Source organism: Equus caballus, chromosome 19, assembly GCF_041296265.1.
Source record: "Equus caballus isolate H_3958 breed thoroughbred chromosome 19, TB-T2T, whole genome shotgun sequence".
Classification (NCBI taxonomy): domain Eukaryota; kingdom Metazoa; phylum Chordata; class Mammalia; order Perissodactyla; family Equidae; genus Equus; species Equus caballus.
In genome coordinates, this window is record NC_091702.1 from 67,954,436 (window position 1) to 67,969,503 (window position 15,068).

Consider the following 15,068-nt stretch of genomic DNA (forward strand, 5'->3'; position numbering starts at 1 on the left):
ATACGTCAACGTGTAATAGTGAAGAACTAGCTAGACATCATAGACATTGGCAGAAAATTAATATATCACCATGTCCTAGAGAGAGTAAGTTTAAGAGTAGAGGAAAAACAGAGGATAAAGTGGTGAAAACACAGACATTTGAATAGCAGGGAGAGAACAAAAAAAAATACAGTTTAAAATCCTATTTGCATTAAGTTAAACATTTCAGGAATAAAATTAATTCCAAATATTCTTTGTTCCTCCCCTTTTAATGTTTTTTAGTCACTAAAATTGTTACCTATTTTAACTTTATATCATTCTCTTGCAATTTCTATTAATTATAGAGGTTTAATTTCATGTACTAATAGATAACATTATTTAGCATATTATACGCCCTTTTCATAAAATCTCATTTAATTCTCAAAATAATCCCATGAAGTCATTAATTATTATTAACCTAACTTTATAAATAAAGAAACTGACGCACAGAGTGGTTAGGTTCCGAAGTTCCACAGCCAATAAATGACAGAGAAGAGATTTGAACCATGCCATAGCCCATCTTGTCATCAGGTATATTATACTCCCTTTCTAGATACTTCAGACCTTTTAGTTCTAGTAGCTACTTTTGTTTTATGTTATCATTTTCATTTTAATAATTTCAATTAAATCCTATATTAGAATTAAATTTAAAAGAAGTGAAAAACTACCTACAACTCCTTCTTTATCAATGAGTAACCTGGCCAGACTCTCACTTACCTTCGACCTGGAATATGCCTATGAATAAGCTGCAGTGTTCTTCGTTTTGAATTAACAATCAAGTGCAACAGACACAATAACACCAAGGCTTCATCTAAAACCACACTTGTTTAGTGTTATGAAAGGATAGGGTACACAACAAAAGCCATACACTGCAACAGGCAAGAGCAGAGCAGAAGACTCCAAGACAGGGCTTCCAAATGTCCCCTCCACTCAGAATTTATGATACACAGAGTCGAAAGGGCAATGGAGGCTGGGTGCAGAGAGCCTCATTTCAGGAAACACCTCAGCTCTGGGGCCCCTTAAGCCTTTGTATCTTGCTCCAATTCTCTGGTGTATCAATACTGGTTAATTATTACCCAGTAAGCCATCTTGACAATTAGGTATAGGTGTTTGGTTTAATAAAAACCTGGCCAGATTCTCATCAATATTGGATCAAGTATACATCTATAAATTCCTTGAATTTGTGGTGCAAGGAAGCATGTCTGAAAACAGAGAAAAAAAAATCACTAACTAGATATTAATACTTTCCTTCCACCATGAATCTATATTATAATATGAAATGTCTTTAATTAATTTTTATTAAAATGTAATTACATTTTAAATACTTGTTGGCATTTTTTCTTAAAATTGATTTTAAATATCTAATATCTCTTCTCCTAACTTTAAGGGAAAGAAAGTAACATCAATAAGATTTGCTCTATCTTCCTAGAGCTTAAAGAATGCACTGATCCATAAGTTTTGAAATATATTTTAAAATATATAAAATTACACAAAGGTCAGACATGAACTGTAACAGAAAAGAGATTGAGTAGTCACAAAGAATTTCAGTTTCTTTTATGTGGTAGTTGATAAGCAATAACAGAAGGTTTCCTTGGTGACTTATAGGACAGACAAAGCATATAAAGTGTAGATGAAAACAGTGGATCTTTTAAGCAGTCCAATTTTTAAATGCGGATATCTATTTTAAGAAACAAAGAAAGTACACTTTACCAAAGTGAAAACAAAAATCACAATTTTTGCTCTTGTACTTATTTAAAAGTGTGAGGGGAAAATAATCCATCAAAAACATGTACAGATTTCCATTTTTTAAAATCACATGGAGAATTTTACTGAGAAAATGCTGATTTACTATAGTTTTGCCATAATTTGGGGGTCTGATATTATTTCCTGTGCATCAGAACCGTAATGGTTTTAACTATAGCAAATTTGCTCTCCTTCACTTTTCTGTGGCCTTTAAGATATATTTAAAGTTTTTGGGGCCGGCCTGGTGTCATAGCAGTTAAGTGCGCACATCCCACTTTGGCGGCCCAAGGTTCACGGGTTCGGATCCTGGGTGCAGACATGGCACCACTCATCAAGCCATGCTGTAGTGGGCGTCCAACATATAGAAAGTAGAGGAAGATGGGCACAGATGTTAGCTCAGGGCCAGTCTTCCTCAGAAAAAAGAGGAAGATCGGTAGCAGTTAGCTCAGGGCTAATCTTCCTCAAAAAAAAGAAAAAAAGATATATTTAAAGTTTTCAACTTCACTCTATCAATTTTACTGGTAATTATAGATTCATATAATAGTCACCACTTTATTATGGATCTAAATCCATAATTACTGTTTTGCACTGCATTAAATGCTTTACGCTTATTTTTTTACTTAACACTAAAAAAATCTATAAAGGTAAGTAATATAATTTTAGTTCTTTTACAGATAAGGAAAGTACATAGGGAACTGTTAAATGTTCTGACCAAAGTCATACAGGTCTGTATTTTTATTTTTTCAGGCTAGGAATATATGCTCCTTATTAGAACATAAATTGGGAACCTTTCCTAACTCCAATATCTGGCTTACACAACTTTTGTTAGTCTTGGTCATATACAAGTGAGATGCTCATTCAATTTGTTCAGATATGCAATTCAGACAAGAAAGGGTGAATGAAAATGACTTCATTTCAGGGAACTCATCAGCTCTGGGGCTCCATACTGGACAGCATAGGTCTACAAAAGTAAATAGACTATTGGAGGGATGGTAATTATGGAATCATAAATCTACGTGGGAAATTATTTCATTAATCCAGGGAAAGATGATGGTATTATGGACCAGAGTGGAAACAATAATGGTGTTAAAAGGCAATCAAATTCTGAATACATGTTTAAGCCACAGAAATTTGCTGTAGAATCGATTATAAAATTTGAGAAACGGTGAAATCAAGTATAACTCTAAACTTTTGTCTGGAGTTACTGGAATGCTAGAACTTCTCCTTTGCAAAACGGTGATGACTGTGGAGGGAGCAGGTTGAGGTGGTGGACAAAGAGTTCAGATCTGGATATGTGACGTAAGATTCCTGACAGATATCCATTCTGGATAGACAAGTCTGAGTTCAGAGAAGTCCACGCTGAAATGTAAATTGAGGATTCATTAACATATTTAAAGTCTTGAGATTGAATAAGACCATATGGATCAAATGGCAATGTAAGAGTCAAATTACTGATCTCTGGAGGAGAAACTAGCCAAGGAAATGGAAAAGGAAAAAGAACAAACAAAATAAAGTGATGTTATGGAAGCCAAGCGATACAACTGTTTCAAAGAACAGGTAGCTATTATATGTGATAAATGCTCATAATTCAAGTGAGATGAAGGCTGAAAATGAACTTCTAAATTTGACACTGTAAGTGTTATAGGTGATCTTGAGTTGTTTGGGCAGAGCAGTTGGACAAAAGTCTAATTGGAGTGATTCTGTGAGATAAGATGGGAAGTACAGACAGCTCTTTCACAGTGAGGTAATAGAGACAACAGAGAGATAATTTTTCAACGGATTTTATAGAAAAACGTGTAGTAGTTGGAAAGAGATAAACATATTGCAGCATATTTATATGCTGATATATAAAATACAATTGATTATGCATTAGGGTAAAACTCAATATCAGAGAAAAAACATATATCACTAATTGCATAATTAATCTTTCTTACATTTCAATGACAATTTCCAAAATCTTATATTCATTTTCTTTATCACCTTTATTTTCAGTTAATAGATAATATTTACAGTTTCTTCTCCAGGAAAATATAGGCTGCTAGCTTGTCTTTCACGTACAATTTTTAATATGATTGCACGTGTCTGTATATATGTGTTTATATATACATGCAAACAGATACATACACATCTGTTTACACGTGTACATGTGCACACATACACATATCTGTGTGTGTGTATATACATGTATACATACATACACATATATAGACATAGATATAGTCCCTATCATGAGACAAAATGAGAGGGCTGAACTAAATTATCTCTCAGTCCCCAGACTGCTTCTAAGGGACTATCATCCTTTCTTACAGCCTCTTTGAGACTGGCTTCATCCATTGGGAGCAGTTGTTTGGAGAGCTATTAGCTTATCTGCACTTGCTACTATGAACTACTGAAGGTGATCTCTTTATGATCCTTCTCACTGAAAAAAAAAAAATTGTTTAACACAATAATTCAAATTATTTACTGATTAACAACATAAAGAAGTTCCTTTTTCTCAATCTCAACCTGTTAGAAAATTTTGTTCCTTAGTCTATTTTTCCCTTAACAATTGCTGCCTTGTCTTTTTTCAGTTTTGCTGATCCATACCATACCTACTGAACTTGCAGCAGACAGATTTGTCTCATAAAAAGCAAAGAACCCTACATTATTATTTATTTTATGTTTAAATAAAGCTGATAACTGGAAATTCAGTCTCATTGACTATATACTGAATGGAAGATGAAAACGTTAGGATTTTACAATACAATTTGGACCACCATTCTAATTCTATTCAAATGAGCATTGTCTTAGGCCACTAAGAAAAGAGACTAGCAACATAAACCAAATTTGCTTTACAGTTTCCAGGCAGATGTACTCATAAATGCTTTTGAATTAACACAAAATGTTAGGAATCTATGGCCTATTTTCAAATAAGTCAATAAAGCACTTCTTTAAAGGCCAAGTATTTGTTTGTTTTTAACACCTGATTTTCTATACTGAATTCTATCAACAAACTTTCTAAGTAATTAATATGTGAAAATCAATTTATTAGATCTTGTAGGAGACAGAAGCATAAGTGGTCGATTGAGATATGATCATGTCTCTCAAGGAGCTTACAATTTAATGCTAAGGAAAGAAAAAGAAGAATAAAAAAACACATTCCCTAGAAACAATAATTATAATACAAGGAAAATGTGTAAGGGTATAAATCAAGTATAGACTACTGTATATATTTCTGTTGAAAAGTTACCAAGAGAATTATAAGCAGAGGGCTGTCCTAAACTTTAGAGGACCCGCACTTTTATTAAGTGAACATCTGGATATATGTTAGTTAACGTCAGCTCTTCTACACATGCAAAGATAATTCCTACTTCTTGTGCACCTATTATTTTAGAATTAAAAATGTCAGGGATATTATTTATTGCTTTTCTTAGATCTTTTATTTAAAAATTAACTTCACTTATTTCTTCTTTAATTATGTTCCTATAGTCAAAGTTAAATTATTTTTTTAATTCTTCATGGTTATATATTGATTATAGCTAGGCAATTATATCTTAAAAAGTCTTGACTGCGTTTTTTTTAAATACATTATTTATACTCATAATTATTATGTGCAACTTCTATTCACAGAATTACTATCACTCCTCTTTATTGCAACGCATTTCAATATTCTGAGTGGAGATTCATTGTACTTTCAAATTATACAAAATCTGAAATTTAAGTTTTGAGATTAGTCTTAGGAAGAAAAAAGGCCCTTTTAAGGTTATTTAGCTAAGTACTGATCCGTTTCTCCAGAGCCCTCCCAGGTATAGAGAAATAACAACATTGGATAAATGTTTATTACCTTCACTTAAAATCAATAGCAATAATAGATGTTTTCTTGAGCTTGAGGTATAGGAAAAAAGAGCACTACAGAAACTACCAGCTGCCATTTATGTAGTATACACAGAAGAGCTTGACAAAGTTGATAAAATTTTTATAATAATATAACTTCATACTCTATCATTATAATGGATTAATAGCAGCTTAAGTTTGTATAAAATAGAACCGTGACATTTCTTAATTAGCTAACTTTGTATGCTTTAAAGCCATTACATTTCAAAAATATTTTTGAGAGTCCAGATGTTTGTCATTGATATTTTAAAAAAAATAACAAGAAATAAATGTTATCTTCAAGCTGAAAACACAGACTTTTTAACATACTTAACTCTGGTGTCTAAAAAGACAAAATGTCATAGAAAAATAATCTTTCTACTTAAAAATATATACTATTAATGAAAATGTTGTTTTCCTAGAAACTTTTCCAACCTGGCTCCTATGGAGCTGCAGCATGCACATCCAGAGGAGAGGGAACATCAGGGTCTGGTGAGGCGGCCTCTTCGGTGCCTTCTTGAATTTTCCCCCCTTTTTAGCAGTGTTGAAAATAGGTCTGGAAAAGCATAGGAAAGCTATATCAAATTTTCCTTAGGAGGTTTTTTCCATACTGTTTTAGCAACGTTGCCTAGTGAAGGCATTATATGATATGACACTACGTATTCATTTTTACTGAGTCCTCCTATGTAAAATTAACAATATACTTGAGATACATATAATTACATTGTATCATTGTATTAACTCAAATCAGGCTATATTTGAAAATATACATGTGTGAGTCAGATCAGAAGCATCTTACAACTACACATATGCAAAAATGATTTCTAAGGAACACTGAACTATTTAGGATGGTACTGCTTCCATAAAATAAAATATGATGCTTCAGAATAATCTAAGACTTTTGAAGTGCTATCTTTGTAAGCTGGAAATCAAAAATATTTGAATATTATATGCTGTTATATAGTCTAGAAAAAATGAAATGCATTGTTTAATAAGGATAAATAAAAATTATTTCCATGTGCACTTCACAGTATAGTTTTATATATATATGTCATATAATTATATGTCAGTGTTTACCAAAAATGAAAATATCACTACTTACATTTCTAATTTTGAATGGAAAAGCAAGACTGTATGTTGGCAGATATATATCATCCTTAATTTGCTCAAATGATCAGTGTAATTAGTTACAATATAAAAAATATATTTTTACTTGATTTTTCCCCAGTATCGACTATCTAACATGCAGTAAAATTATTAATAATTTAGTTACAATTGTTTTATAAAATCCATAAAAATGCTATTAATGTGAGTATTGCCTTCAGGTTTAGTGAAAATGAACATAGTAACAAATACTTCAAGAAGAGAGGTTGCTAAAACAGTAAGCACTAATGGAAATGCTCTCAATGTTACCGGATTGTTTAAACTCATACAGACTTGGTTGGACATTACAGAACCAATATTATCTGAATACCTACATTACAACTGAAAGTAGATATAAAAGATACATGGTATCATTATTATTTACAGTGCTATTACATAAAAAACAGGTAATGAAGACTAAGTTTTATAATACTAGGGGCAAAGACAATATTAAAGCTATCGTTTTTACAGGACTTTTTTTAACCTATGTTTTCATGGATTGATGGTCCTTCAGGAAAAGACATTTGAATTTTGTGAATCCCTTATAGTACTTAATTTGTTAATACTTATTTCAATTTCATGTGTCTATCTAATTACTCATTCTTAAATTTATACCTTTATCTAAACTTCACTAATACTTGAAACACTGTAAAATAATATACATACTATAAACTCATTTTTACAAATATTCCTATACTCACAATATGACTACAAGAGTTATACATACAGACAGTAAAATTATAGTTACTCAACATGTAGTTTGCTTAATAAAACATAAAATCAGTAGAAATATCTATTTCTGCTTGACATATTTTACATAATTATTCTAGAAATCTATATTTGGTCTTTTCAAAGCCACATTAAAACAGGAAAATATATTTCACATTTTGGAAGGGAAACTATTAATAACTTATTTTAGCATGAACAGTACAATATTCTGAGAAAAAATTAATCTGGGATTTAACAACAGAAACTTTTAAGGTGAAGGTGTTCACCAACATGATATTGCAGACATTTAAAGAAAATAATTTAACGCTGAACAATCAGAAAACCTGCTGAATTGAAAGTATGCTCAGAGACAGCTGGTTGTGACAAAAAGCCTACAAAATAGAAGTTGGGATGTCTTAAAGATCAGTTGTAACATAAGCAAATGAAATCCTTCCAATTTATCTACAAAACTAAGTTGACAAGAGTTCATGAAGGATTCAATGTTAAAATATATCTTTTAAGTTTGAAGATGTCAAAGTTAAAACATGCAATTACAGTAAAATTAGTTTGATTTTCATAAGTTTCTGGCCAACAGGTTGTCACTTTGCACAAGCAAGCAGAATTCCAAAGACTGAAAAGAGCAGACTGTGAAAGAAAAAAAAAAAACAGGGAAAGGTTTGCTGCTGAACAAAAGCACAGTCCAAGAGAAACCTTTTTAAAGATGACAGACAAATCAGGCATATTATACAGGTGAAATCAGCAAAACCTCATTTTCCACAATTTAGCAGTTAAATATAGCGTTCACAAGCCGCAGGTGCTATAACAGGAGAAAAACGGTAAATTCCTTTTTCTCTTTGGAAGAGTATATCAAATGATTAGACAGATGTACATATATATATGTACTAGTTGATACTAGCAAAATTTTAAATATCAAATTATTTTAGCCAATTTAAGGCAGTATCTTATAAGAAACGGACTATAAAACTTCAGTTGAAAGGAAGGAAGGTGGAATTTTCTAAGGCTATTGGATACTTGGGTATTAAGATGAGTAAGCAAATTAAGAGAATGCTGGCAAGCTCATAAACACTGTTGATTAAAAACTTCACTACAGAATAAAATAAAGACTAATACAATTAGCTGGTTATTATAAGTGTTTTAAAGTTCCTAGTGAGTGTCTAGTTAGCTCACACGGTAATAGAGAACCAACAGAAGACAATGGGTAATGTTACACGGAGGAACCGAGACCACCCTGAACTTAACAGGGGCACACAGAATAATTCTGCATAGCAACAGGAAGAGAGGAAAACAAGACAATAACCAAAAAAGGATTCTTTGGTGAAATAAATTTTGGAAAATCTGAGATAACGAACTTTAAATTTTGTGTGTGTATTTGTGTTGGATTGTTTATTTTTATAATTGAAAAATATTTCAGAGTCTTTAAATAAAATTCCACTTTAACTTAGGAATTCCTATCAAGAGTGGTATGCTATGTGACCCTATTTTTGGTGAAAAACGCCATGGGACATCTCCCTCCAGTGTACATTTTAAGGAACATTAGCCTGCAGTGAAAAATTCAATGTGTGACAACGGGAGTGGCTATGGTAGAAAAATGACAGAGTTTTCAGTTGAGTTGCCATTAAAAACACAAGGAGTCTCAGGGTAAATTTCCAAATCCAACTCAGTGCACATATTCTAAGTGCAGGGGAAAGAGGTGATCAAAGTGCCTGCTGATTTTGAGATGCTTTCAGGTGTAAATTGAACTAGGTCCTTAAGTCTGGGAGATGAAAGGACACTAATCCACATCTCCTCCTCCTGTCCCCATTAGCAGTCTACAGGTAGGGTGCAACACTACTCCTGGAACACTGGGACTTTCCTACTCCAGATGCTCCATCCTAGATAGATAACTCCAGTGCACTCTTGGTGAAGTAATGGCTTTTCTGACCTAAAAATAAAGCAAAACAAGCTCTAAGATTAAATTTCATTTAGTTGTATGGCATGATATTAAAGATATGCAAAACTTCCCAGAAAAGAAGAAATTAAATAAAAATATCTACATATCATTTTGGCAGAAGGTCAAAGTAACATGAAGCCATGATAGGATGACAAGCAGGAGGAAGGAGATGTTATTATCAGATGTTAGTTATTTTAAAAGACTGTTGAAAAAACTAACTAGGATATTTTCAGCTTCTGATAATGGCAGAATAGCTTACGTTGCACTAAGTCTTCTGCTAATAATAGGAGAAAACTCTGGAGAGGGAGGATGAAGAAACTGGAAGAGGCGAAGACTGGTAGAAGCTAAAGGAGATAAGAACCTTGAAAGAAAAGTGATCAGCCTGGAGGAGTCCCTCATTCTGGAAGACCTATCCACAGTGAGGACACTCTTCTGACTATAACGTAGGGTTTGGGGTGGCTGGAGGGGGAGAGGAAGAGCTGCAGTGTATTGCCCTCCTACTGAGGAACCAGAGGGTGGACTTTTCAGCTTTCAGAGCAGCTGGAAAGTGGGTTGGGGTGCGGCTGTGGAGAGCCAGAGAAGGAGAAGTCCAAAAGCTGCATGTACACACCCCTCAACACTTAGCTGACTCTAAAAGTGGTCCTGTGCTGGGCAAGACTAAAAACAGTCAGAGGGAAATAGCTGAAAGCCTGGAAGAGCTTAGTGGGGATTTGAGCAGCTGCGTGCCTCCAGGGAGGTAAGTTTGCAGTCAAGTCCCAACAAATTCGGAGCTTTGTAAAAACTGGCTTTCCATGGAAATACCAGTAAAGCTATGCATTGGGAACAAGGACCTTGCCTCCAGACTAAAAGACTGTCTCCACAACTAAATACAAAACCATAAGAGACTGAAATATCCCGAACAAAGCCTAAAAACAAGCCTCCAAAAAATGAAGGAGATCTATGAGTAATTTAACTGCCTGCTAGAAGAAAACTAAAGTTTTTAGAGAAAAATTACAATATCCTGTTTCTAAAATACATCATCAGTAATATCCAGTATACAATAAAAATTTACTGAACACATGAATAAACAGGAAAATGTGACCAGTATCAAGAGGAAAATCTGTGAATCAAACACAAATAGACAAACCAGATGTTGAACTTAGTGGAGAGGACAAATAGTTATGATAAATCTGTTAAAGAATCTACAAGAAAAGATGACTATAATGAATGAGGATATAAAGAATTTCAGGAAAGACATAAAAACTGCAAAACAAAGCAAAGCAACCAAGAAGAAATTCTGGAACTGAACAATACAACAGCTGAAATAAAAAAGCCATTGGATGATATTAAAAGCACACTGGACAAAACAGAAAAAAGAATCAGTGAACCTCAAACACAGGTTAATAGAAATCACCCACACTGAAGTATAAAGAGAAAAAAAAAGATTGAAAAAAAAATGGAATAGAACCTCAGTAACCTGAGGCCAGTAAGAAGACGACTTGCACATGGTTTTGGAGCCCCAGATAGAAAGGAGAGAGAGACTGGGGCAGAAATATTATTTGAAAAAGACGACAAAAATTTTTCTAAATTTCACCACAGAGAAACCCACAGATTCAGAAAGCTCAGCAAATTCCAGGAAAAACAAATAAAAAGAAAACTATTGCTTCTTTTTTAAATTATGAACTTAGGAGATTTTAATTATAGACATCATGTGTTTGTTATGAAACCAAACTGAAAACAAATATATAAAGTATTTTATAAATGGTCACAAAAGCAGTAAAGTTGTTGGAAAAGTAGCTTGTTCCTGAATTAACAAGAGCATTAAATTCTGGAAAATATTAGAAATCTGAGTTATTTCAAAGTCAAGGGCATCAAATTAAAAATATAATAACAACATTAAAGTACTCCTTGAAAAGTTTAAATATTACAACTGACCAAAGGATGTTCATGAGGTGGCTTCTGTTTCCTTTTTGCTTTGTACATTTTATAAATACACTACTAAAATGTCATTGTTGGCATTATGCTATTCCTCTTTTAGGGTTGGTTATAAATACTGCATTTTTTTTCTTAGTGTGACAGAGTAGGATGAAGAAATAGGATCTAACTCATAGGATGAAATATTTAGCTAATGATCATTAAAATTGTATCAAGGACTGAAGTTCAAAGACACACATGGGAAACATCTAGAAAGCAAGGGCCACAGAAAAAGCAAGGGCCATAGTAAAAAGCAAGATCAGACAATTTACACAAAAGACATGCCAATGGTCAATTCCAATGACCAACTTGCACACAAAGTACTACAAATCAAAACACTTTTAGCCTTTTAAATTGGCTAATATAATAAAACCCAATATTAAAGCTACACATTAAGTTCCAAAAAAATCAACTGAGTAAAATGCAGGGTTGCATCACTGACAAGTTTATAAAATGACAAGGGTGAGCTTGCTGTATAAATGGGAACCATGTGGCAAGTACATAATATACACATTTGCATTATTTCAAGCAATCTTACTTGCAGAATTTTACACTATTAAAAAAATTACTAGATTTGCTGAAGCAGATTCTTATATGGTGCTGACAGAAGTGTAACTATTAATTTCATGCTCACTATTTGCCAAGTAATTTTTGGATACTTAGCATAGTCATAAGCAAAGCACATAAAAATCTCTTCCCTTGTACAACTTACTCCTAGCAACGATTGGTATCAAAAACCTTAGAATTTTGCAGATTACTTGATGTAAATAAAATTTACTTTTAAGGCTTATTGAGGGGAATATTTTAAATTATTATTGATCCTTACGGAGTTCATGTGGTTGGCTGTAGATCCTTATTTTGCAGAAGTTCTTTCCTCGAAAAAAATCACTTACATAAATTCAGCTAACTGCTTCAATACCAAACTATCAGCAAGGTCGCATGTTTGTGTGAATGTTGACGTGGTATGTATGGGAAAGGAAAATACTATAATATTCAGATATTTGTAAAAGTATTAGTAAGTAATATGATTTTTTATGTAAGAAACTTGTTTTCTAAGTTTTTAAAATATGATGTCACTTTCAGAGGCTTTTTCATCAACTGTTATAAAAAATTTTGTCATAAATCGTTATAGGAAGAAACATAGGAACAAAGTCATTCTTACAAATAATGACAACTGTTGTCTGGCCGCTTCCTGTTTCATGACAGGATGATCATCAAAGTACTGTTACGGAAGCCCAAAATGGAAACAGATATCCACATTCTGTCCCTTCTCTTTGACTCCTCCATCCAGAACTAATTGTTTCACACACAACTTTCCTTCAATTTCAAACTTCATCATAAACTTTCTCTGTACTCCTTTAATTTCATATTACATTCTGTTCCAAAAAACTTTCATATGTTCTAAATTGCTTTGTACTTTCATAATGATCTGCAACTTGATCCTAACTCTTTCCTGTTTTTCCCACTTCTTGCAAGGTGCTAATGAAACCATAGAATTACAAGGCAATTCTATTATAACATACAAATTTCATTTGGGGACATTTGGAAATAAAGTAGAGCGAGAGAAATCCTAAGAAGCTGGACTATTTGCTATCTAGATATTTGTGGCAAAGTCTACATTTTAAAAGTAAGAAAATATTTAAGTTTTCACAAACATTTTTAGTTAAATTTACTAATACATGAACAACAAAGGAAGGTCTGTAACTTTTGAAACTAGGAGATTCAAGAATTACATATATCATTAGTAGAAGGGAGATGTACTAAGGCAATTTAATTTCCTCCTCAATACCAGAGATTAATTCTTTTGAATATCTATCACTTTTTTCATTATTTCTAATTTGTGTGGTTAAGTAATATGAAATATGTTAAATACTAGGAAGAAAGTTATCCCTTTATAGGCATTCAATAAAGTAGTAAAATGCAAAAGAAAGGCTGGATAATTGAAGTGTATTCTCTAACAGTTTTTTAACTATTTTATTTTGAAAATTTTCCTTCAAAATAGGAAAGGCTACAAAAAGATATAAAGTTGGCTGGGCTGCATCATTTAGATTTAATTACAAATACCGTATTATATTTTTTTATCATCTTAATTATTTTAATAGTAAATTTTAGATATCATATTTTAATTATAAAGTGTCCTACATAATCATAATACCATATCATACCTAATAAAATTGAAACTGATTCTTTAATGTTACCTAAAAATGTAGTCCATTTTCAAATTTGCCTACATAGCTCAACAAGGCCTACATTATGCATTTGGTTGTCTCTCTTTTTTTAACCTGAACAATTCTTTTCCCCAAATATCTCACTTAGTGATTTTAACATACTTTGACAATCTTTGCTGAATTAATTATTCCATTACATTTTTAAAAATGGTGATTTTCTAATTCTATCATTCCTTCTTTATTTAGTAGGAGGCATTTTTCTGTTACACAAAGCTGTCCCACATAAAAGGAGACCATCTGGTGACCCAAGATGGAGGTCCTATCAGACATGAGTATAAATGCCTAATTCTTCTCTTTAATTGCAAATTTTCTGAGTAAGGATTTGTTAGTAACAGCTATCATCAAATATAAGGCTTTTTTATTTAAGCTTTCTCTCTCTTTCTCTCTCCCCCTCTTTTTTGAACATCAAGGTAGACCAATGGATTTTAATACACTTAATATACTTCAGTCAACGTCAGTCATTATTCTTTCTGATGCTTAAATTTTCACAATTTTGGCCAATAGAAGCTCCATCAAACTGGCTTCTATGTTATCACAAATACACGCATAGTGCATTAAAAGTTATGACTTTTTTATGAATTTCAAAACCATCTCTGGAATTTAATTTATTTAGTTTTATTTAGTTATTCTAATTGAAGAGATTTATGGGGGCACTGAGAGATTAGCCGTTGCCAATTGACAATCATGAATATTTTAACAACCTATATGAGAAAAACAACCATGATAAAAATGCATGATTTTAAAAATACGTTTAATTTTTCTGGATATTTTTTAAGTTTTAAAAAATTTAACCAAACATAAATGTACTTGAAAAGATAATATAATAATAAATACAAAGAGTAAACATGTAAAATGATTTATGTACTTAACTAATATGTTCCTCTATTTGTGTATGATCCGGAAAAGAAAAATAAGTGCCTACTGATTTTTAATTATCACATGATTTTAATCACTTTTAGAAAGTAACATGTTCTCATTGTAGTGCTACTCATGAAGAAAATAAAAATCACATATAACAATGTCACCACTGAGTTTTTATTACATGTATTTTGCTAACTATTTTTCTAGATAAAGTTATATGTATAATCTTTAGTCTTAAAGCAAAACATAATTAGTCTAGACAAAGACAGTATTGTTGAACATCTGCACTAGAATTAACTTACTTTTCTTACATAGTTAATTAATGGCCTTAAAGAATTATGGGCAGAAGATGGCTTAAATTTAATGCCTTTTGGTAATCCATAAAGTTCTGGATTAAATAAAACTTTCTTCCTCTTAAAGGCTACATAAACTACTGTCTCAAATTCTACTCAAAACTGGAACAAATTATTTTTCTACAATGTCTGTAAGTTTTCATTATTTAAATTTTCATTGGAGAGAACAAGAAATTTTATTTAAGTTGAAACTATTTTATGGTGCTATTTTTATTTTTGAAAAATGGGGGTCTTGGGGCTTGCCCGGTGGCACAGTGG

The 15,068-nt window shown here is 32.3% G+C and overlaps 1 protein-coding gene across 11 annotated transcripts in view; it reads right to left on the minus strand.

Annotated features, from left to right (window-relative positions):
* Positions 1-15,068, minus strand: part of EPHA6 (EPH receptor A6) — a 780,034-nt gene that overhangs the window by 658,096 nt on the left and 106,870 nt on the right. For 3 of the 11 annotated variants that reach the window (XM_070243949.1, XM_070243946.1, XM_023623978.2), the window contains exon 3: positions 6,049-6,169. The exons of the other annotated variants lie outside the window; for them this stretch is intronic. In XM_070243949.1, the coding sequence (XP_070100050.1) occupies positions 6,049-6,169 (121 nt within the window). The remainder of the gene's footprint in view (positions 1-6,048; positions 6,170-15,068) is intronic. 11 annotated transcript variants of the gene reach the window in all.